Genomic DNA, 24,321 nt, shown 5'->3' with positions numbered 1-24,321 from the left:
TGTTGTCCAAAGGCGTCATGTAGGTGTTGAACAGTGTAGGGCTAAGGGATGAGTCTTAAGGGACACTGCAGAGGTGAAAGTTGTTAGGTGAATTCTTTGGGTTCTTCCAGTGAGGAAGGAGGCAATCCATTTGAGGGCATCCCCTTGTATTCCAATGTGGTGAAGCCTCTTGATAAGTTTGTTTTGAGATATGGCTTCGAAATATGCTGAGAGCTCAAGGAGAATCAGGGTTGCCATATGTTCTGATGTCAACATTGGCAGTGATCAGGGTGGTTTCGGTGCGTGGTTAGTGTGGAATCTGGAATAGAAGGTGTCCAGAAGATTGTTGTTCTCCAGGGGTTCAATGAGTTGGTAGTTGATGACCTTTTGAGGACTTTGGCGGGAAAAGGGAGCAGAGAGATGGGATGGTATTTCTTGAGATCGCTAAGGTTGGTGGATGGTCTCTTGAGACTTCTGCCTGTTTTCATTCTTCAAGGAAGGCAACCGTGGTGATGGATGAATTGAAGATGGTAGTGAGTTTGTTACTGATAATCTTGCTCCCGAGGTTGAAGATGGGATGGGGACAGGGGTCCTTGGGTGCTCCTGAGTGGACGAAGCTCATGATCGCTATGCAGTTTTGTATGGAGAGCTGGTCCCATGTGGTGAACAGGTGGCTGGGGTATGCATTTGTGGGAGCGAGGATGCTAAGGATATCATCAGCAGTGGGTTGGGGTTCAAAGTGTTTGTAGATGTGAAGATCTTGTGGTAGAAAAAGTCTGCCATGGTGGTGCAGAGATCCTGAGAAGGAGTAATGATGTTTTCAGTGGCGGATTGATTCGAGAACTCCCTGACAATGTTGAAGGGTTCTTTGCTGTTGATAGAGCTGGCTTCAATGTGGTCTGCAAAGTCGTCTCTTTCAGGAGTTGGTGTTATTGGTTGAGGAATGTCTTAATGTAGCTCCGTCTGAGGGCTTCTTCCTGGTGCACCATTCCCTTTCAAGGTGTTTGCAGTTGCATTTTGTGGTTCTTCATCAAGGTAAGATAATGATGAACATCAGAAGGTAATCATGCATACATTCTTAAAATATTTAAGACAGGTTCTGGAGGTAAATTGACAGAATTTGTGGAAAAGGCTACAACATCAAAGAGGATTTTGTAAATAAATTAGCAAAACTGGGTTCTCTGTACAGACCACCCCACAAGTACACCTACAGGGTGGAATTGCCATGGTGGTAAAAGCTGTTCCATGGCACTTGGAACAAATTTGACTGATCCCTCACGGTTGGCAGAAAACAAGAATGCAACCACAATCATCAGTGTTTTGCATTGGGGCAGTTGACGTATATGAAAACTTAAATGCAGACAGCACTAAGGAATCTGATAGGAATACATACATTTTTATTTCCTGTAAAACTTTGATCTTCCCTGTTTTAAGGGTAATGACAAAAGAAAAACTGTCGTTCACTGTTCAATGTTAGACAAGAAAATGGAGTAACGTTTCATTTATTTATTTATTTAGTCAATTTGTAGCGCGCGCGAATCACTTCCAAAGGAGCATCCAGGCTTCAAGCTTTCTAGGCACTACTTAAACGGTATTCTGGTGTCTTTATGAGTATTGTGCTGTAAATGTTTGTCAGTTTCATCTAAAGAATCGGAGGATAAATAATGTTGTACAAGAATTTTGTTAGCCTGTTTTTCATATAGTGATACCTTGATAAAGTAATGTTTGAGCCTGAGGTGGCGAATATTGGAAAGAAGGGAAGGGATAGGGGAAGGGGGTCGGTTTGAGATTTTGATCCAACAAGACATGAACACAAAGGCTAGAATAGTTTTAACTACAAATTGTTAGTGTAGTGATTGTGAACATTAAAATATAAAACAGACACTTGCAAAGTCCCGGTTTATCAAGAAAACCATCTGAAATGTATTACAAGATGCTCTTCAAAGCAGGTGTTAATGAGATCACATAAAACTAGTTTAGCGTTTAGAGCTTACAGATACAAAAACTATTTGTTTCAGATCAGTATTTTTTGTTTTGTTTGGAAAGGGCATGTCAGATCTAGTGGGGATAGACTTTAAAAAAAACATTATTTTTGAAGAAAGGAATTATAATATTGCTTATTTGAATGTTAATCTTATAAAGAAAGAGGGTCACGCTGTTAATAATTCGAGTTCCTGCAGCAGGGAAATGAACTTCAATGTACAAAAACCTGAGGCAACTGCAATATTTACAATCTATGATTGACAGACAAAAAGATACAAGAGGGCAGACAGAAAAATACATGCAGGGTGTGTAACACCAAACATTTTATTATTTATTTAACTTTAGTTTCTCATTATTCTACATAACAAAAATATTAACAGAAAAACGTTTAAGACAATATATAATCTCAGATAACCTGAAAGCTTTGCAATACACAATATACTACTTTCGCATCTGCATTTATTCAAAACCACCCACACCTAAGAAGCAGAGTACATACGAAATATGTATATTAGCGGGATACCGTACAAAGAAATATATTTCATTTTGTGAGCAATTGGTGAGACAATCAAGGTGTTATTCTGTTGGATGGATTTCTTTTTAGCAAATCTCCTTGTGGCTTGTTTTCAATTACCTAGTCCACACCCTGCATATATTTTTCTTTCTGCCCTCTTGTATCTTTTTCTTTATCAATCATAGATTGTACATTTTAGTTGAATGTTAAAACACTGTGGGTGACACGTGTGATCTGGGGCAGGCACAATATAAGAGTTTAGAACACTTAAGCACATAAAAGTAGAGAGGTAAATATATTTATATAGGTCCTTGGAAATGCCATAGGAGGTGCAGCGGTGGGCCAAAGTGCTAGCTTATACATAGATCAAACAATAAGTACATCTTCAGCCATTCAAAGAATAAATCACAGAAAGCCAACGTGCTGCATTCAGAGAGGGTCTGACAAAGAGTTTGCAACGTTTATGTTTATTGTTTGCCTTGCACAAAAGTTAGCAGGAGGATATATCACCAGCATTCATTGAGAACAAAGCACGCATGAACCCTGTATGGCATTCCTAGGGTTAGATTGTTTGGGTTAAGTGTTAGCTCATACAAAGATGAATAGTAGAAAACATTTGCAGCATTCCTAAACAAAAACACAGAAGTCATGTGCTCTATCAAAAGGTACAATAAGCAGGTTGCATTGTTATGTTAAGTGGGTCTTGGTCAGACCTCTATTACCACTCCAGTCTAGAAAAAACATGAGCACCGCGCACAATAAAAGATCACAGGTTACTCTCAATCTCATGAAAAAAGCAGCGTGGAGCAAGAACGCTGCACCTATATTTTACATCTGGCTAGAAACTGCTTTAGATACTTGCCTGAGCTTATATGAATACAATCAAAAATCAGTGGCACCCGGCACAAACAAAAAGTAGTGAGGCGGGGGATGGGGTGCGGGGCGGGGCACGAGAGTGGGGACGCAAGGGGGATAGTTTAATAATCATTTCGAAAAAAGGAACACTTACATGAAGCTGCAGGCTGCCTCCTGTGTCATGCCTCGGTGTTCTTCTTCCTGATTGCATCACAGACTCCCTGTGCAATCCCTGCGGGGCTTTCATGCAATGAGAGCAGAACGGGGATTGGCGTGAGTGGGCTGTTTTGAGGCCCCGTTCAGGACATCGCTGTGCTGTTTCTCCAATCCGGTTGTTTAACACAGCCCGGTTGGAAAAACCAAAGTGCGCATGTGTGTTTGCCCGGCCGAGACGGCTGGACAAATACGCCTGCACACTTAGTAATGCACAAAATAGTCCTCCTCCCATGGCTCCGGCTCCACCCTTCCCTATGCAAGCTGGCTCAGCCAGCAGGTGAAAAATAAAACAATGATCGAGTATAATTTTATTTTTCACCTGCTGGCTCAGCTAGTGAGGCGATGCGCCTCCGCCATTGTGGAGGAGCCGCCCCTGCCAAAAATTAAAACAGCACTATAGAAAATCAGGTTTTGGCTCTGCCCTTCCTTATCTATCTTCTTTACAGGCTTCTGATTGGGCAGCATACTTTTTCAAATACAGTTGGAAGGGGCAATGCATAGTTTAACCGTGGCAGAAATACTGTAGAATGGGGTCTTCATTGAGAATTCTGTTAGAAAGGCAATAGGAAGAGATTTTACGATGTGACAAGGAAGGATCTTTACCTGTTTTAAAACCGCGGGACCACCTCACTCAGACCTCTATTCCAGGAGGGACTAGAGAAGGCTATTTTTCATTGTGTACATTTGAAGTTTTATGTTCAGTCTTTAGTAGCCAGTGAATTAAGGTGGTACTTTACCTTTAAAAGTTGAAGCACTGGCTGGACACTGATTTATAAAGTGTATGTATGTGCTTTTTTGAGTTCTAACTCAACCTTCTCCCTGAATAATTTTTAGCCTAATGTGACATTGTATATGAGAAACTAGTACTAAAGGGCTTTACTTGTTGCTCAGTTTGGGTCACAGGTAGAAGACTCCAGTTGTCACTGGAGCAGCCCAGTAACCATAGATCACCCAAGAGCCCCTGTTCCCCAAACCAGAGCTCCCATTTCCAGATGAAAAGCAGTAAAGGTGCATTTCTAATTCCCATTTCTGCCAGAGGAAACCAGTCCCCTGTAGGACTCCCTGCTGTGGCATCACAAATCCTAGCAGGTTCAGTCCTTTTAGAAGCTGAAAACAACAGCAACTAATCATCACTCTGCGTGGAACAGGTTTTGAATTGATCACTAATAAGTGGGAAATATGTGGACGTAAAAGGTGGTCACCTTTGGCTCACTTACGTAGATTTAACAGCAGCGTTCGACTGCGTGGGCCACTCGAAATTATGGTCTGTTCTAACCAACTTGGGCGCAGAGGAACCCTTAGTCCTATTCCTTTGGGAAATGTACTCGAACGCTACAGCGAGGGTGCGATTTGGCACGGGGGTGAGCTGACTGATTCATTTAAAGTAGAGCGTGGGGTAAGACAGGGGTGTGTCCTGGCCCCCTTTCTTTTCATCTTATACACCAACGGCCTGGAATTGGCAATGCTAGAGGGGGCAAAGGACATCCCCATGATTCATCGAAGTCTTATCCCCGCTCTGCTGTACGCGGACGATGCTAATATTATCTCATACCCCAAATGAACTTCAGCTCTCACTGTCCCGTTATAACAACTTTATGTCCAACCTTGACCTAAAAATAAATATCAATAAAACATATGTCATGAACTGTGGTCCCAAAAGAGGGGCGGTAAAACGGATACAGATCGCCAATTCCAATTTAGAGAACACCCCAACCTATCCCTATTTAGGGATATTGATAGATGAACAGGGTACCTGGAAACAAGTGATCAAAGCAAGAAAGTTACAGTTTTTAAAATCATCTATGGCTCTGATTAAATTCTCACATAGGTTGGGACAAAGAGCACCTGAAGAACTTCTCCATATCTACAAAGCCAAATGTATATCAACGGCAACCTACGGGGCGGGGGTATGGGGCTACGCTCAAGTAGCCTGCATCCAAAAAGTTGAGAACAACTTCCTAAGGTATATCCTAGGAGTCCCCCCCGGGTACATCCACGTTTAGTTGCCATTCTGAGTTGGGCCTGCCGTATATTACTGATCTCATCAAGGCAGAACCTATTCTGCTATGGCATCATATATGGTCCTCAGACAAGTTACACCTCACCCAATCCATCGTAAGGGACTGTCTTTTGTTAGATAACGCTAGGAAAATAAGATGGCTTGATTACGTTAAAAGGTCACTTTACGATATGGGCTTAGACCGGTTCTACCTATTCCCCCTAGAAAGGAGAACAATTTCAAGGAAAGCGCTTAAAATCAAATGCTTATCTCACTTGATGGAGCTGCGTGTGAGTGCTGAAATTCATAAACCCTCCACACAGCACGCACTAATAACGCAGTCAGTAATGAGTCTTCAACCGTACCTAAGATGGCCTATAGGCTCTTATGATAGACTGCTTCTCACTCGATTTAGATTTAACATTATCTTTAGGTTGACCATTTTTCCGACAGTAAATGATTGGTCTAGGTTACTTCCCGTATGCCCTTGTGATGGTTCCTCCCCCCAGTCAACTATTCATATGACTCTTTTTTGCAAATTCTATTTGGCATCAAGAAAAGTTTATTTGAAACCAATTTAAAAAAGTTTAGGCCTAAGTCAATGTCGCCCCGCCCTCCTGGCACTCTAATTTTTAGATAATGTATCCTATGTTTTATCTATTGTTAAGTTTTTTTAATTTTGTATTATACATAGGAAGAATTTATAACAATGTATCTTTTATGGTTAGATCTCTTTAGGCAAATATCGTTGCCCACAGTTTTAAAATAATGTCTAATTAACTAGATGGATATAGCATCATGCATATGCAATTATGTACTTTTATGGTTTTATGAACTATGAAACCGAATAAAGTTTTTATTCTATTCTATTCTCACTCTGCATGTTCCAACAGCAGCAGGGTAAATATAATAATTCCCTACTCCTGGGGTTGCTGCAAACTCTAAGCCTAATGACTTACGGGCACATTGAGTTCACCAGAAAGCGGTGCATATTCGATTAAACAGATCACCAGCCATGCTATTGTGGTGTGTTCCTTTTCTCACCCCTAATGGTGTTGCGTTGACAATTGCCAGGGTGTCCCCATACATGCGACTATTCATCCCACTGGAGAATGGCCATCTTTGCTTGAGTCTATGCGGCCCTGGTGTATCTAGGAAATAGTGCAGTGCTCTTTGGTGCATGTATGAATATGTGCTCTTCTGCAAATGTGTAGTGTAGCGATCTTCCCTCGTGGTGACCCGGCTGCTCCAGTCAAGCTCAGTGTAGGGCACGTGGGCCCTGCATGCAGAGGATAATTAGCTGCACATCTGCACAATTTACGTGCCAACACAAGCAAGCACCTGGATACCCTCACAGGTAATTAGTCACGCTCTACAAATGCTGATTGATTGATTGATTGAAGCCTGAGTGTCTTCGGGTTGGTGCACTGTGATTGGGGTCACCAGAGGGCAGCCGCTAGTAGAAACAGCTACAGAGCTGTTCATGTGGGGATGGAGGCAGAGTCCCAGAGCAGAAGGTTTGTGTCTGCAAATACCAAGGAGTCCAGGTGAAGTTGACTAGGACTCTATTCACTGTATAGCTGGTGCTAGGTGATGCTAGAAAAAAGACAGTTATGCAAATCTCATGAGGACCAGTGATTCATGCTGGGGTTAGTGGGTGTGGTGGCCAGCCAGTGGTCACTGGGCAAGGGATCTCGAAAGGAAATACGTCACCAGCTTGTCTCATTAATGTCTCCTTGATCTTTTGACAGCCTCATTAGGGGATAATGCTCATTAACAGAGAAGTGGATTTAACGTATAACAACTGCTACAGTGTTGGTTCAAGAGTAATTAATTAAATATGTGCACAGTCTGCTGTGGACATGGCTAAAAAAAACACAACGTAAACTGCTAAAGCCCTTGGGGTGGAAAAGCAAAACACCTTAAATACCAACAGCATTCTCACACACCTCCAAGAGTCGCAGTCGCAGACTATTGGAAGCAGTATGACACCTCTCACAAAGTACCAGTCAAACATTACCAGACAGAGTATTGCACCTCAAAACAGTAAAAAAAATCTCACCAGTGGCAGCATTCCATAAAGCATCAATGTAGCAGTCACACACTACCAGAATCACTCTACCCCTCACCCGCAGGCATTCACACCCAACAGACAGTATTTTCGAACCCTTCACAGAGTATGTATAGGTATTTATATGGCATTCGTATAGTGACAACTAAGACAAAAAGCAGTGGAGCTCTATATAGGGTCATATTTAGACATTAGTCAACGAGTGATAGGAGAGGTAGCTGGTTTGTTGATAGTTAATGCATTGTGATGTAGTGTTCTGTAAAGACGTGTGTCTAAAACTCTTCTCCAAGTTGGCACAGAGTTGGGGTAGTCTTGATGGATAGAGGGATGTTATTTTAGGTCCTGGATTCGTAGATGGAAAAGCCCCCCTTCTTGTTTTTTCTGGTTAATTTACACTTCTTAGTCTGCAATGTGATGGTGTCCTGGTTGCTGGTGTGCCAAGAACCACCCGGGTTGGTGGACTTCTCTGTAAAATAAGAAGGGGTGCGGGTTATGAAGGTTTTCTAAATAATCCATCTGGTTTTAAAGATGGTGTGCTCCATCAAGGGGAGCATATTTAGTTTCATCAGTATGGGAAAATTTGATCATAAAAGTGAAGCAGTCTCATTCCACCAACAGCAAAGTCATACCCATCATAGACTACCAGTCACACACTACCAACATCTTACTCATACCCCTCACAGACTAGCAGTCCCACATTTCTGGAACCACTTTCACACGGTTCACAAACTAGCAGGAAAGCCAGTAGGTCTGGCTGATAACTGAAGGTGCCTATTCTTTAATTAGTGAGTTTGTGTGGCATTCTGGCTTAGCGAAGGGAAGGAAAGAATGCAAGAATGAGTAAATAGGTGGATGATTAGATTAATGGGTGCAAGAATGAGTGACTGGTTGCATGGATAGTAATTGACTGAGTGCATTGACCTTTTGATGAGTGACTGCAAAGATAGAAGCATCCAAAAACAAGTGCAAGTGGGACAAGTTGCTTTGCCAGTGCTTGTTTACTTACTGCAAATACTTGCCAGGTGGTAGGCTACGATCCGCAAGAACTAAATAAATAACCAGTAGGCATGGATCCAAAGGGAAGGCTAAACTCATGGTATTGGGATAAACGACTCAGAGGTCTTGCATTTCTACCTCTACATGTCTGTCCAATAGCTGAGGCCTTCTATTGACATAATTTTCTCCGTCAGTGTTCGTAGGTGCAGAGACAGTTGAAGGATTTCATCCATTCATGCATTGCCATGACTTGTGTTTCGGAGACCACTATGTCAATGAGTGAATCTCTGAGTTAACAATACATCAGACTGACATGAACCGAAAGAAGGTGGATGCTGTGTCTTCCATCTTTGTACATGTCGACTCATCAGCAGGTGCATGTGATAGTGTATCTCCTGCACTCGCTTTCTCTATAATTATTGATGATTTTGAACCTCCTTAGAAGCAACTCATCAAGGATTGAAAGTTGTTTTCAATATTTCCACAATTCTTCAACCTCAAATCCTACCTAAATTTGAAACCATAAGTGATAAAAAAGGATAAAAAGACCTGCTAATATCCCTCTCCTCTGCTGACTTTCGGAAACAACCTTTAACCTGTACTTAAGGATACTTGTTTACTTGTTGGTATGTGTTTGTGTGTATATATATATATATATATATATATATATATATATATATATTTATTCTTTTTTCACTGAAAAAACAAAGGGTACAGTTACTTAGGCTTAGATTTTACTTGTACAAAACCAGTGAAATTCTAAAGTTATAGTTGCCTGAACTAATTATAACTTACACTCCCACAATGCACTACTTATGACCTCACATATTATACCACTCATGACAGTTCATAGGTGTTAAACATATATACTAACCGATTACTGGGTGCACTACAACTGAGTAATACTACTTCTAACATATATTATGTATGTATCCTTGTGCGTATGGGTGTGTGAGTGGCTGTATGGGTTTATAATTGGGTGTGTGAGTAGCTGTGTGGGTAAGTGAGTTGCTGTGTGAGTGTTTGTATTGGTGAGTGAGTGGGTGTGCCAGTGGCTGTATGGTTGAGTGAGTGGTGATGTGAGTGTGTCTATGGGTGGGTAAGTGGGTATGTAGTGATTTTATGGGAGAGTGGGTATCTGAATGGCTGTATGAGTGAGTGGCTGGGTGTGTAAGTGGCTGTATGGGTGAGTGAGTGGCCGAGTGGGTGTTTGGTTAAGTGAGTTGTGTGTGTGAGTGGCTGTATTGGAGAGTGAGTGTTTATGTGAATGTCTGCATATGTGAGTGCTTGTATGGATATGTGAATGGGTATTGTTGAGTGAGCGGCTGTGTTGAAAGGCTGTGTGGGTGAATGAGTGGGTGTGCGATTGACTGCATAGTTAAATAAGTAGGTGTGTGAGTAAACTGTATGGGTGAGTGACTGGTTGTATAATTGGCTGTACGGGTGAGTGAATGGTTGTGAGAGTGGCTGTACGAGTGAGTGAGTGGGTATGTGAATGCCTCTCTGGATGAGTGAGTGGATTTGTGAGTACAGGTATGGGTCTGTGAATGGGTATGTGAGTGGTTCTGTGGGTGGGTGTGTGAGTGGGCATACGAGAGGTTATATTGAGATGTGAGTGGGTGTGTTAGTGGTTCTGGGGATGATATCATCAGTGATGTCATTTAAGATGTCATCAGTGATGTCACTGACCATGCCATAAGTGATGTAATATGTAAGGTCATAAGCAGTGCATTGTGGATGCTTAAGTTATAGTCAGCTCAGGTAATAGTAACATTTTAATTTCATTGGTTTTGTATGAGTAAAATCTGACCCTAAGTATAACATCCCGGTAACCTTTGGGGGGTTTTTTCCAGTGAATTTCTTCGTTTAAAAAAATTCTAATACCTAACTATATGGCCCTGTGATCTTTGGCTTTTTGAGCGAATTTCTACTTTTTTTTTTTATTAGTAGTCACGTTTGCAGCATGGAAGAGAAAAGGGGTGTGGCCTATAATGGCCTTTCAGCAACCCTGCTGAGTGGACTTACTAGAGGAAACAGGAGGGATTGTTCATCCCCAGGACCCTCAGCAGCCAAAGAGACTTCATCCCCCAGCAGGTTGTGCATCAGAAGATGCACTTGCAGAGTAGTGGATACAGGTGGCGTGGCCTCCTATGACCTCTCACCAATCTTGCTGTAAGGGACTTACTAGAGGTAACAGGAAGGGTTATTGGCCCCCAAGGACCCTCAGCATCCTTGAGGACTTCATGTCCCACACAGAAGTGCATCAAGAGGCCAGTTTGCAGAGTGGTGGAGAAAGGGGGCGGCCCTCTGTTGACTTTTCACTCCCAGCAAACCTGCTGTGTGGGACTTACTGGAGGTAACAGGAGGGGTCGTTGGCCCCCAAGGACCCTCAGGAATCATGAGGACCTCATCCCTAACTAGAAGTGTGCTAGGAGGCATGTTTGTAGACTGATGGAGAAAGGGGCAGGCCTCTGATGACCTCTCAGCAAGCTGGCTTTGTGGGACTTACTGGAGGTAGCAGGAGGGATTTCTGGACCCCAAGGACCCTCAGCATCCAAGGGGACTTCATCCCCCAACAAGTAGAGCACCAGGACACACATTTGCAGAGTGGTAGAGAAAGGGGACAGGAACTCTGTTGATCTCTCAGCAATCCGGCTTTGTGTGACTTACTGGAGGTAACAGGAGGGGTTTCGCCGGCTTCGTTATCATGTGGGGCCATCCGTGAAAATATCGCCTCTATATTCCTCTATATTCCTTCGAGGCAAGGCTGCAGCAGCCTGCAGTTATGTGTGCAGTGTGCTTCACTGGCCCACATCACCCCGACTCAGGATTCTCCTATTTGATAGAGTGTGGATTACTATCCATATATCCCACTTAGGGAGGCTTAAACAAATATTGTTTCTGTCTGGATACACCTCCCAATGTTTACGGGGATCTTTGACCGTCCTCTGAGCTTGAGATGACATTTCAAGTTGCCTTTCTCCACACTACAACAATTGGAGTCACTCTATAGGATCACATGGGCCTTTTTTACTATTCATGCCTTGAAAAAGTCATAGTACTTATTGCTTGTACTGACGAAACACGTGTCAGCTGTTTCCTATCAACTTTGATTTTATGGATCTACAAATAAAGAAAATAAAAACGTGAACCCCTTTTCCGCTCCCTTGTCTTGTCCAAAGACTGAAAACATCTAATACAGACAGCTTAAGTGTTGTGGACACTACAAGTTCAAGACTTATTAGTCTTTTTCTTTACAGGTGCTCTAGGATTGTGCTCTTTTTTGACCTTCTCTCTCTAATTGTAACAGGAGGGGTAGTTAGCCCCCAAGGACCCTCAGCAGCCAAGGGGAGTTCATCCCCCAACCAGTTGTGGGCCAGTAGGCATGCTTGCAGAATGGTGGAGAAATGAGGCATGGCCTATGACAACCTCTCAATAATCCTGCTGTGTGGGACTTAGTGGAGGTAACAGGAGGGGTTGGCCTGAGGACTCTCTGGAATAAAGTAAACTTCATACCCAACCAGTAGTGCACTAGGAGGCGTGTTTGCAGAGTGGTGAGAAAGGGGGTGTGACCTCCAAAGACCTCTGAACAATCACGCTGTGTGGGGCTTACTTGAGGTAACAGAAGGGGTTCCTAGCCTTTCAGGACCCTCAGCATCCAAGGAAACGTCATCCCACAGCCAGGAGTGCGTCAGGAGGCGTGAGGCAGATTGGTAGAGAAAGAGGGCTTGGGCTCTGATCACCTCTCAGCAATCCCCCTGTGTGTGACTTACTGGAGGTAACAGGAGGGGTTGTTGGCTTTCAAGGACCTTATGCAGCCAAGGGGACTTCATCCCCCAACCAGTTGTGTGCCAGGAGGGGCATCAGCAGACTGGTAGTAAGAGGGGCTGGGGTCTACGGTGACTTTCCTGTCTGTTTTGTAAAAAATATTTTAGATATATGAGGGGGAGGGGGCCCCCTTCCCTAGGCTCACTTCAGCCCAGGGGGCCTCATTCCAGGGGCCCAGCCTTTTTTTTATTTTTTATTAAAGAGAGGCTGATATCGGTCCTGGAAACCCTATCCCCTGGGGTCTTTCCCTTTTTTTCTTATTTTTTTAATTATTAGGAGGGGGTCGAGTGGCCCCTACCAGGCCAATTTCTGTCCCGAGGACCCCACCCCCTGGGGCCCATTCTTTCTATATTAATGTCTTTATTTTTAAATAAGGGGGGTCACGAGGCCCCTCCTGGGCTGATTTCTGCCCCGGGGACCCCATTCCCCGGGCCAGCCTCTATTCTGGTTGCCTTACCCCCACTCAGGGCATCCACTCACAACTGTTGGGGACCGCAGGGGAGCCTCAAGGCCCCCACGGTCTCTGCTGACTCCCCGGCGCTTGCTGAAAGAGGAGTCTTTGCTATGGCTTGGCATACTCTGCAAAGCTCCCGCCAAGCCACAGCAAACTGCTATGACCTGGGAGTGGGCATCCTGAGACATAGCTGGAGCCAGCCCTGGGGGTGGAGGTCCTGAGGTCTATCTATGACTTCAGGAGGGGGGCCATGGTGTGGCCTGCTTCCTTTCTTCTGTGTAGGGCTTGCCCCAGAGAGGTAGCGGTCCCCGGTGCCAAGAATGGTCCAGGAGGAGGACCGACAGTCCCCATCCAATTATTTTTTTTAAAGATGGCCACAGGGAGGTGGTGGGCCCTGGGCCCAGGGGGGTCCAAGAGACTCCAGGTTTTCAAATGAATAAGCCCCGGGTAGGTGGAGATCCTGGGGCAATAATAGTTCCCGGAAAGGGGGGTCTATGTGCCTCTGCTCCCTTATTATCATATGTCCCCAGGATCTGTCCCAAAGGGAGCATGTGCTTCAGGTTGTTTTCTCATTTTTGGCAGGAACCAATAATCCAGCTGAAAATTTTAAATAAATGCTTTTTTAACCATGCGGGGTCCTTGTGAGCACTGCCCCTAAAAGGACTAGAGGGTCACGGTATTTCTATCCTGCCCCTTTTTCTTTTTTGTAATGTTGTTTCTGGGACTCGGCTCAAGGGCTGCCAACACTTTCTGGTTTGAACTTTTGGCAGCCAAATTTAGCAGGAGATCTGAAGGAGTCACGGATCCTCTGCATCCCTAGCTATACAATTGAAAACTTGTTTTAATATCACTCAAACCACTGAACGGATTTACACCAATTTACAAAAAGATCACTTACTGTACCAACAACTACCTTTCTGCCACATTTGTTGTATTTCCATTTGGCAGTTCGGGCTGTAACTGTGTCTAAAGTTCCTACGGAAATGAACATAGGGAAAACGTGTTTTGGGACCCCCCAATTTTCTCTGCCCCTACTTGATGGATCACTCTGAAACTTTCAAGACAGCAGCGGAAGTGAGTGGCAAACTAGTTTTCAAAATTTCATCAAAAGACACCAAAGTTATTGGCAAGTGAAAAAACGCTCTTCCTATGGAAACTGCATTCTATTTCCTAACTATAACACCCCTTTAACCTTTGTTTTTTTCAAAGAATGTATATATATGTATGTAATGACTGTCGCGCTGCTGAAGAGTGCGGCGTGAATCGACAGGCATGCTGTAAACTGGATCCCCTCACCGATCCGGCTTTTACCTCATGAAGGTTGCTGCAGTGGATGTCAGAGTGCGTCTCCAACAGGTGGGAACCTTGGAGCTTAGATATATATATAGGCGATCTGAAGCACAAACAATAAAACTTCACTTGCACCTTCTTTGGGTCCGTATCCATTTCTGCAGCTTTTGTGATTCTGTGAAGAGATCGGAAAATCCTTGGAATATATATATAAACCTTTCTCTTCTTGTGGTACTTGTTCACCTTTTTAACAAGTAATAAGCCTCAAGATTTTAAATGTGGTGATACAGGTGATGCTCCCTATTGCCAGCTGGTGAGGAAATAGTTTTTAGGTTTCGACCTGGCGAGGGGCAAAGCCCCTCCCAGATCGAAAACTATTGTCTACAGTAGGGATGTTTGGACCGCCTCTGTCTATCATTGTCTAGCTCCATAAATGGAGGCTAGCCATTGGGAGACAGAGGCTGTCAATCGCGCTTTCTCCAGAAAACGCGATTCGGGGGCGTTTCTGGTGCTTTTTTTAAGCCCCGCCCCTTTGTCCCGGGCCGCGCTGCGATTGGCTGCCGGCCCGGGACACCCCCGTGACGTCATTCCCGGGCCGCGCTGTGATTGGCTGCCGGCCCGGGACACCCCCGTGACGTCAGCCAATCACAGCGCGGCCCGGGACCTGACTTGTTAAATTACTTTCTGTAGTTAGGCGACGGCCCTTGCAGGTGGGCGGGACGCTGATTGGGCTGGGGCAGTGGGCTGGATTTGGTTCAGTGTGGCAGGCAACGTGCATGGATTTCTTTCAAAATGCCACGCCCGGCACACCCGCACGCACCGGTCCCCGCCAAGAGTCATCATTGGTAGGCGCAGTTCTGGGCCGAGGTGGTTAACCCGGCCCACACGACGTCGCAGTGCAGGCAGCAGCCTGGCCTAGGCCCCCTATCGAACATAAAGGCAGGCAGAGCTGTGCCCAGCCGTCCACCACCACCAGGGCAGTAACGGTACGTAACAGCCATAAATAATATAATAAGCCATTACATTACTAAAGCTGTTTTTTTGTGGTTCGTGAACTTGTGGATGTGACGTGAGGGTCACAGGCTGCGGCGCAGTAGCTCCCGCTCGGCTCCACATGAAGTCCGGCGTTATTTATTTATTTATTTATTTATTTGCCATTGTACATTGCTCTGGGCTGAAACCAATTGAGCTCGGTGTGTTCCAGGCAGATGCGATTTTATCACGGTGAAGAAACCATTGTCAGAGTTCTTAAAACCGCAGTAAGTGTACAAGGCTTCTTACGGCCTATCTCCCTGTCACCTGATCGTTATTCATAACGCTGGGCGCTGTAAACATCAAAAACTGACAATAAAGTGGGTGTCCGCCGTGTTCAACAGTCTTCTTTCGGTTCCACAGAAGCACAGAATTTGGAATGATTGTTAGAATCGTACACGAGTCTCTAGGGGGGTGAATGCGTGGGTCTGTAGAGCACGCTGTCCTATGACACAGCTTTAAACACAATGTGTGACGATGGTGGGAAGCAAATACATAGGATAGGAGAGGAGAGGCTCATGTGAACTAAAAAACGCACCCTAGCCAAAATAATGTCAGGCATTCTAGGCGCAGCCCGGGAGGTGTCTAAAGGCTGCCAGTAACTTGAATAATGAAATTCGATAAATCTCCAGGTTACTTAAAATGTCAGCATTGTGTTAGTTGTCACGGTATCAACCCAGGCCCATTTGTACAGGGTGGAATGGAAAATATGCAATCATGACAGGCCAGGAAAAGACTAACACCTGTGCCAACCACGAGTGGAATCCACGACTCTAGCTTTCAGGGGTTCTTGAGACCACGGAGTTCATCATTACACGAAAATCCACACAGTGCCAGTGTGAAGACTAGCTCTGTTTATGATTATCAATATTCTTGTTACCAATGATCTCTCATCTCAGCCTTTTGAGCGTAAATAGAGTACCATTAAAAAGGGTACCGTTTCTAGGCGCAGTAAATAACACGTGTAATATGAAGCTCCATGTAAAAAAAAAAAAAAAACTGGTGAGTGAACTGAACTATATTTGCAGTCCTTACAACACCAACCATTTGACTAAAATCCTAAAACTAGATAAGCAACTGCTTTGAAACGTTCATATCAGGATTTCAAAATGAATACCAGGAGTGCACATTGCGTCAGCAAAATAACACCTCACTTGTAATCTATTACTTGATTTAAAAACGGTTGTTACTACCAGTAACTGTTTTCATATAGCTAACTTCTACAATGCCACCGTTCCGTAGCTTGACATACTATAATAACTCACCACAATAAGCGCTTTATAATTTATATGTTTAACTATGTAAAATGTTCTAAACTAAGAACAATTGCTCAAACATATTTTTAAAAAGTTTTTTTTAACAATCTTAAATAATATTTCTGCGGGATCCTGAAATATATGCTAAAGGCTATACTCGTTGCCGCTTTATATTACTGTCTGGATTTAACTGTGAGATCACCGAAATTAAATCCTGTTTTGTTCTGGGGTTCTCTGATTGTTCATTTGTAGTGAGAACTCCATGTACCAAGGTGAACGAGCAAGGTCTGTGTGCAACATTCACATGTGTAACTATAAAAGTATACACATCAACATGTACATATCCTAGATTATTAGGTGCTAAATATGTTCAAAATATGTAAACTCAACAAACACAACAAGATGATGGACGGAGTGCTGAAACCTTTTTTTTGAGCATTTGCCGGTCCTTTTGAAGCCAAACAGTGGTGCTCATCAGAGTAAACGTGCAAGATTCAAAACCTGGGCAGGGGTCTTCAGTGGTGGGGTCCCTGGACATTATGCACCCATTTCACAGCTGCAGGTAGGCCGTTGATTTCTAGTAAGCCTGTGCCCTACTCTTCGTGCCCTTCGTCCTTATGTTAACACGAGGCCCCAGGGCCGCTTCGGAGAAGTCAGCGGGCGAGTTATTTTTCGGCCTTCAGCACCGGGCACAGATGGGCTAAGAATAGTGTCCCTGGGCTTGACTAATATGGGGAAGGACAGTGCCCTGACCGGAGCGGCCGCCTGCACTTTGGTTACAGGCACGGTATTTAAAGCGGCAGGCCAGGTTTGGGGCGAGCTTCGCAGGCCCAAACATGGCCAACTAGGAAGCGGCACAGAGCACGTCGGGCCCTTGGGCCAGCCTTGCTGCCCCCAGCTCTCAAGCAGGAATCGGCGTGGGTCCACATACTTGGGTCCTGCACTACTGCTAATGCCAGATGTCACTTTCTTAGCACTCCTAAACTGTACTTAAGTAACTGAGCTGCGACGGCATACATCGGTCGAGACTGCATTGTATTTGTTGGTAGTCATTGCTGGGAGTGCAACTCGTGTACCTTCAGACTTGAGCCAGGCTTGTCACACAGGAAGGCCGACAGATGGGCCTGCAGCTGAGGGCCCTGTATCTCTGGCACAGGGCTTACATGGGACACCCCCATGTGACTGAGACGCCTCTCTGATCCCAGCCCTAGTGCCCTACAGAAGAGGAGGTTTGGGCTTCTCAGGAGAGCCTTGGAGTTTTTGCCATCTGTTTGTGTCTTTAGGATATCTTCCTGTCTACAGTGCCTCAGTATTTATAATCCACTAACGGTTCTCTTCTGCAAAACTGCTCAGCAGTTTACAAAGCAGTAAGAGGGGGTTCAGAGTGCACAATCTGAGATATGTTTTATGATAAAGAAAAATATATATTTTGAAAAATGTTTAGTCTAAGCAAAACGTTGATCCTAAGCCACGAACTTTGGAGCCCCTTGGGTGTCCGCTTTGTCGTCTTCCCTTTAAGGTGCAAAACAGTATTTCTTCTTGGAGGTCGAAGTGGCAGTTTCAGTACAACAATGTATTCTGTAGTTCGTTGCTGGTGAATTCACCTTAGTGAAAGTCGTTGAAGGATCTGATTTGTTCTGTATTTATAAGTCTACATTGATAGCACAGCATTCTCTGGTCATCGTGCTAAACTAAAAAGAGCGTCTAGAGTACTGCTGAGAAGAGGGGGTGTGTGGGGGGACTCTGTGTGGGTGTGTGTGTGTGGGGGGCTCTGTGGGGGTGTGTGTGTGGGGGCTCTGTGTGTGTGTGTGGGGGTGCTCTCTGGGTGTGTGTGTGTGTGTGTGTGTGTGGCATTTGCGAGAGATTGAGCTTTTGGCATTGTAAATGACAATGCCATTTATTTATCTGTTTTCAAAACCAACACATAAATAAAAATGTTGTCATTTACAATGCCAATAGCTCTAACTTTTGCAAGGGCGAAACCGTTGCATTGTAAATGCTTGTTTCTATATGCATTCAAATAAAGGGGTGCACAGGGGTAAAGTGATTGATACTAACGACAGACAGTGCCTACTTTCTGCCTGTGTTTATGGGTGGTGAGCACCTGCACTCATTATTATGGGCCAATACTTAATTTTCGTCATCAGACTTTGGCCAAGATAAAGGGAGATAAAGGCATGAAAAGAAGACAGAAGGATGAAAAGAAAGAAAGGAAAATAGTGAAAAAGAAAGCAAGCATGAACGTAACCCGAAAGGGTTAGATAAAAGGACACAAATGTTTAGTGTTGGAGAAAGAGACTTAAGGTGGAATCCAAGCTGGGCAGCACTGGTATCCAACAACTGGAGCATTTGGCAGCGCCAGTGGTGAGCTATTAAGAAATGTTTTGGGGCCTTGCACTTATTTTTATTTATCTATCGTTTTATTTTTTTATTTATTCATTTATTTATTTATCTTAACAATGATTTACTTTACAGATTAAGCACTACAGCTGTAGATCAAGCAGGAAGAACACCACATTTCACTACAGGCATCAAGGTCTGTCCCCATGAGTGGGGGAGGGGAGGACGAGAAGTTAACTTCGCCTTGTGCAGCAAACATCCTTTTGATTGCTACATGTCTGAGATTGCCTTTTTCACCTCCACATCTGGATGGAAAAATAATCACAGTTTATGTAGATTAGAATAATGTTCCCGAAAAGCAAAAGCATTTTGGAAAGCTGAAAAGATGTTCTGATTGCTAATTACAGTCTATCCACATGTGAACATGTAAACACACCGGCATATGCTGTTTCTTTACTGTTTTAGATCTTACGTTTTTGCTTCCTAATTACATTTACCAGTAATTAACATTTTACCTCTTTGGAAATTTTTCTCGGCTGACAGTTTATGTGTTTTTAATTAATGTGGATTTTGAGCATCACTATGCCTTCCCAGCGTGTTTATAAGTACCACACTTTTCATTCCATAATAAGTTCAAGTAAGTGAGAGTAGAACGTGTTAATTTTCAGGTTATCAAATTGACTCATTTTCTTTCCTTTGCCATTTCCAAAAATACCATGCATGTGCAAATGATACTAGTTTGTGTGACACTTTCACTTTTGTTTTGGGACAGGAACTAATGCATAGGCCCAGATTCACAGAATTCAGGGCCTGATGTATGAAAAGGTTTTACCCATTCTGTGTCTATGGGAAAATGTGTTGGTACATTTGGGCCTTAGATCGTACATTGGCACTGCCTCGCAAATGAGTGGTTTATTTACGCAGTACGGATGCCATGGGCCCTTGTGCAAGGAAGTAAAATGGCCTTGCTGACTTATCCAAAATATCCTCCACTGCCATCCCATGTCAAACCAATCACAAACCCAAAGATATTTGATCTGATCACACTTGCACTTAAGTCTATTTAATGGCTTCTGCTGAAAATACACTCCTTATATACCCGACCTGCTACGTATAGAGACCAGTACATTCTGACTCATGCTATGTTATGTTGTGTTAGAAGCTTATAGAGCGCCTGGTTACTCCATTTTGAATGTCCCTGCGCTAGATTCCCACTTAGAGCATCACAGAAACTGACCAGAATTAACTACTGGCCTGAAGATTGCCTGAAGAACCATTTCCTTATCGTTCAGAAAAACTCGAGCCGCTTGGCAAGAACAGAACCCTAAGAAGCCAAAGTCTTCTCTGACATATTTCAGAATGGTCTACACTCTCAAAAGGTCACTTTAATGAAATGCTCCCAAGAAGACATCCACCCGCATCAGATTTGCTTCTTCCTTGAAAACATTCAAACTTAACCTACAGGAACACCTAATGAATAAGCTTAGGTCCTAATTCCATAACTAAGATGATTTCCTACTTCTTGTCTATTATAGCCATAGAGCCCGACGTAGCGAGCTCTACCGGCCATTAAAGGCCTGCTCCAGCATTAAAGTGCTGAGCCGAAGGCGAAGGCCTTTACCAAGGGAGCAGGCCTTTAATGGCCAGTAGAGCCCGCTACGAAGGGCTCAAAGGCTATTAGAACATTCCACCATTACGATGTCTGTTGTTGCGCTTACACAATTTTTATCCTTTTATACTTGATCAGTCTGCCAAACTTTACTGTTCCCACGTCATCCCTCTAGGTATAGATAGCACTCTACCACCCCAGCTGGGGCAATGAAGCATTATATTAAAAACTATTAAATAAAGTGAATAATATATGGCAAAGCACATTGGAAAATTGTGGTTGGCACTCCGTGGAGATATAGAGGGACGAAAAGAGGAACAAGTTGGTACCCCTTGAGAGTAGGTTGCTCATCACGAAAGAGTGAAAAATAAAAGTGAAAACTTGCTCCACCCAAAATAAGTATATTTAATCTTTAACGTCAGTTTGATACGTTTTTCTTTGCTCATATGTCATTCATTCACAAATTCTAAATTTTTATGTAAACCCCAAGTATTGGTATAGTTAATTTATATCTTAAAAATGTGGAGGTAAAATGGGTTGTATGTGTTAGCATGAAACAGCTTCCGGTGTGTCGGGTGCTGCTGTTTGCTGTAAGCCTGAAGAATTTCAGGTATATGACATCCCATAGTCTGCCATGAATTGTACTCATCTACCCCCTGGTTTGATTTTCAGGAGGAGAATAAAAGATGGACGACGGCATTGAGACTTTGAAAGATGAGGAGGAGGAGGCTCTGTGGGAGAATGTGGAGTGCAACCGGCATATGCTCACCCGCTATATTAACCCAGCCAAATTGACCCCATATCTGCGGCAGTGTAAGGTCATCGATGAACAGGATGAAGATGAGGTTCTCAACTCCCACATGCTGCTTTCCAAGATTAACCGATCAGGTAACAGTAACTTTTGATGACATCTGATGAACAATACATGAGCAGCCCATGATATAGGAATGACTTGTACACACAGTACAATTTGTGACATTCTCAGGATCAGGTTTACAGAAGCTCCAGGAGTATGGATCTTCTTTGCTAAAGCATATATTCGTGGTGTATTTAAGATGGTAGCTATGTTATAATTTCTCTGGTTGATTTTGCATTACTACCAACATAAAATATTCAACCGGAAATTGATTGCCGCTACTGTTTCACAGAATCTCTTCACTGGGTACAGAGTAAGCCCTTCTCTGAGCTACAGGTATGAAGCTAAAGGCAATAGAAAATAAAGGTTGCAAGACGGGTATGTAGAGCATCTGTTCACCGCAATATCAAAGTTTTAGCATCGATCACCACTTACAGAGACTTCACAATATCGCCTACTAACATATAGTCAAGGAGTGTAGAATACTAAGTCTAAACTTCCCTATGTATGCTCACCTTAACCTATGGAGATAGTCGATACTGTGGAGTAGATAGGTGTGACCAATAATATGGACCTCTTTGTTATAAAGTACAACCTCACGAGACATGGGTACTTAATTACAATTGATTGAAGGATCATACCACATTACGTATCATTTCAAGGAGGACAGACAATACAATTTCTAGAAAACCAATAGCAACTTATGCCATGACTGCAGTGTTGAAGCATTTACCTTACAATAGTTTTGAAATATTCCTGTTGCCATTTGTTGAGTGGGATGAACAGATGGGATCCATCTAGGGACTTTGACACAATGCTGTTTTATACTGTTAAGATCATTCTCCCCACTTCCATTTCATCCTTTTGGATTGTACCCTTCATATCCGAACCTTTCGGTGATTCTACTCTTCAAAGTGAATAAAACAACTATGAGATATAAAGCTGTGTACCATTGAATTCCATTGACTTTATTTACTCAGTTATTTAGTACATGATGTTAGTGTAACCTAAATACAATAGTAAGTAATTTTTGGGATATTTTTGCCTCGGATATTATGGTAGAAGACCAATGTCAAATCTCATAATACACTTGCATTTTCATTATTTTCTTGCGGAATTAAATATTTTCAACCTTTTCCTTTTGGGTTGAACTGCCAAGCAAACAAAAGATCAATAACAAAATGTGGGCTCTGCAGACTTTTTTTACAAGTAAATGTGTGCAAAATATTTGGATCTGGACAATGCAAGCGAATCAGCTTTTCTCCATTGCAAACAGCGAGACATGGGAAGAGGCTACAATTCTGTGTTGCTGGCAAATGTTGCCTGTTGCTGTTTTTATGCCCTTTTGTCACAAAAAAAGGTGCTGTATACTTTTTTTGTCAGTATTGTATCTATTCTCCATTTTTGCTTTTAAGAAAGGGACATATCAAAATATGGCATGTTGATGTCATGTCATGATATGGTTACAGTACAATAGGGCCTTATCAACTCTCTATGGAATGGCAATGTAAATTTGATGAGCAGTTTGACAACTGGACACATGTACACCTTGCCGGGATTAGGGAGCCTCAAGCATCCAGGATGAAAAAAACAGATTTCGATTTTTAGTTGCAACCATGGAACTATTAAAACAAGATGCTCCTAAGGTGTGAAATTCATAGAAACAATGTATCCTATGCAACCCCAACACATAGACAACATGTTGAGTGTTGAAGAAAGAATGGTTCAACACATCAGCAAAATAAGTTATTTTTGGTCACAGGAAAGAAAGATTTATCCAAGAATGAGGTACGGCTAGTATCTGGTTCTTATTTTAAGCAATGTGGGTTCTGATCTAAAAGCACTGAAGGACACTATATAGCATATTATGCCTGTTCTCTTCTGTCTACCACCTCCTGTACCTAAACCTAAAACATCAATTTTTCATACAACACTGGGGAAAATAAAACTATTAATGTGATTGGGGATAGCCCAAACATTGTGACCTGTAACTTCAGAAAATGACACAATTGAAACCCATTAGTCACTTAAGCATTGCCTGCATGCAAACAGTCAGTTACACTAGTGTTGCAGTAGCTCCAAAACGCGAGGACTCTTCTTGGCCTGTTTGGGCTAACCATTGGCTGTGAGAGGTGGTCCAGCTCCCACCCCAGCTTATCCCTGAGACCACTTGGGTAATCTTGCAGCAGTATCTGTTGATGATTCTGTTCTCTGCCTCCACTGCTTCCTTGCTATAGGATTGTCCATAACCTGGAAGTCCTATAGTACCCTGAAGTCCGGTCAACCCAACCAAAGAGGGCACAGAGACTGCAGCGGATGCTTGGGAACCTCGGAAGCCTGTGACGTTTGCTGCTAATTTATAGTTTTTTCAAAGAAGAGGCAAAGACTACTTGCTTTTTTCTTCCTGGCTTGTCGGAATCAAAGTCAACGCAAGCCCAATTGTAGATGTTTCTGAGCAGTATTTTGATGCCACCAAAAATTAGCTGCAAAATAACATCCACACTTCTGACTTCCATTAGAAGACCTAAGTGTAGGATGTGCATTGGCTTGCTCCAGCACTTCATCTGTGCCAGAGTTTTTTTTTAGCTCTCTTTACACCATCTTCTATGAGCTCCAGCCAGCTAGAACCAAGGGGCATATTATCAAGCGGGTTTATCTCCGCTTTTTTGGCTTTAAAAGCCAAGAAAGCGGAGATAAAATTATCTCCCTATTACCTAGCTGTCGCTAACACCAGTTAGCGACAGCTAGTATGAGATAGCGACCATCTTGGGCCCCGCTTTGCATGTCAGTGAAATTTATCACTAATGACATGCAAAGTGGGCGTGCGAAGATGTTAGCGACTGGAAACAGTCGCTAACATCGCTATCTCCTATTACCAACTTTTGGAGATATTCGTGCTAAGCGCGAATATCTCCAAAAACTAACACCTGCCACTGAGCAGTTCTTAGCCATGTTATCCAATGGTAGGTGGATAACATGGCTAAGAGCATTAGCTCGGTAATGCATGAATATCGCTGACTTTTCAGCAATATTCATGCATTTC

The 24,321-nt window shown here is 43.3% G+C and overlaps 1 protein-coding gene across 5 annotated transcripts in view; it reads left to right on the top strand.

Moving 5' to 3' along the window:
• CARD11 (caspase recruitment domain family member 11) overlaps nt 1–24,321 on the top strand; it is a 1,114,500-nt gene that overhangs the window by 560,752 nt on the left and 529,427 nt on the right. For all 5 annotated transcript variants that reach the window (XM_078664998.1, XM_078664996.1, XM_078664999.1 and 2 more), the window contains exon 2: nt 21,095–21,310. In XM_078664998.1, coding sequence (XP_078521124.1) covers nt 21,109–21,310 — 202 coding nt within the window. In that variant the 5' untranslated portion in view covers nt 21,095–21,108. The remainder of the gene's footprint in view (nt 1–21,094; nt 21,311–24,321) is intronic.

This window comes from Lissotriton helveticus, chromosome 10 (assembly GCF_964261635.1).
Source record: "Lissotriton helveticus chromosome 10, aLisHel1.1, whole genome shotgun sequence".
Classification (NCBI taxonomy): domain Eukaryota; kingdom Metazoa; phylum Chordata; class Amphibia; order Caudata; family Salamandridae; genus Lissotriton; species Lissotriton helveticus.
Note: the sequence above shows the minus strand (reverse complement) of the source record. Positions and strands in the feature narration are given on the sequence as shown.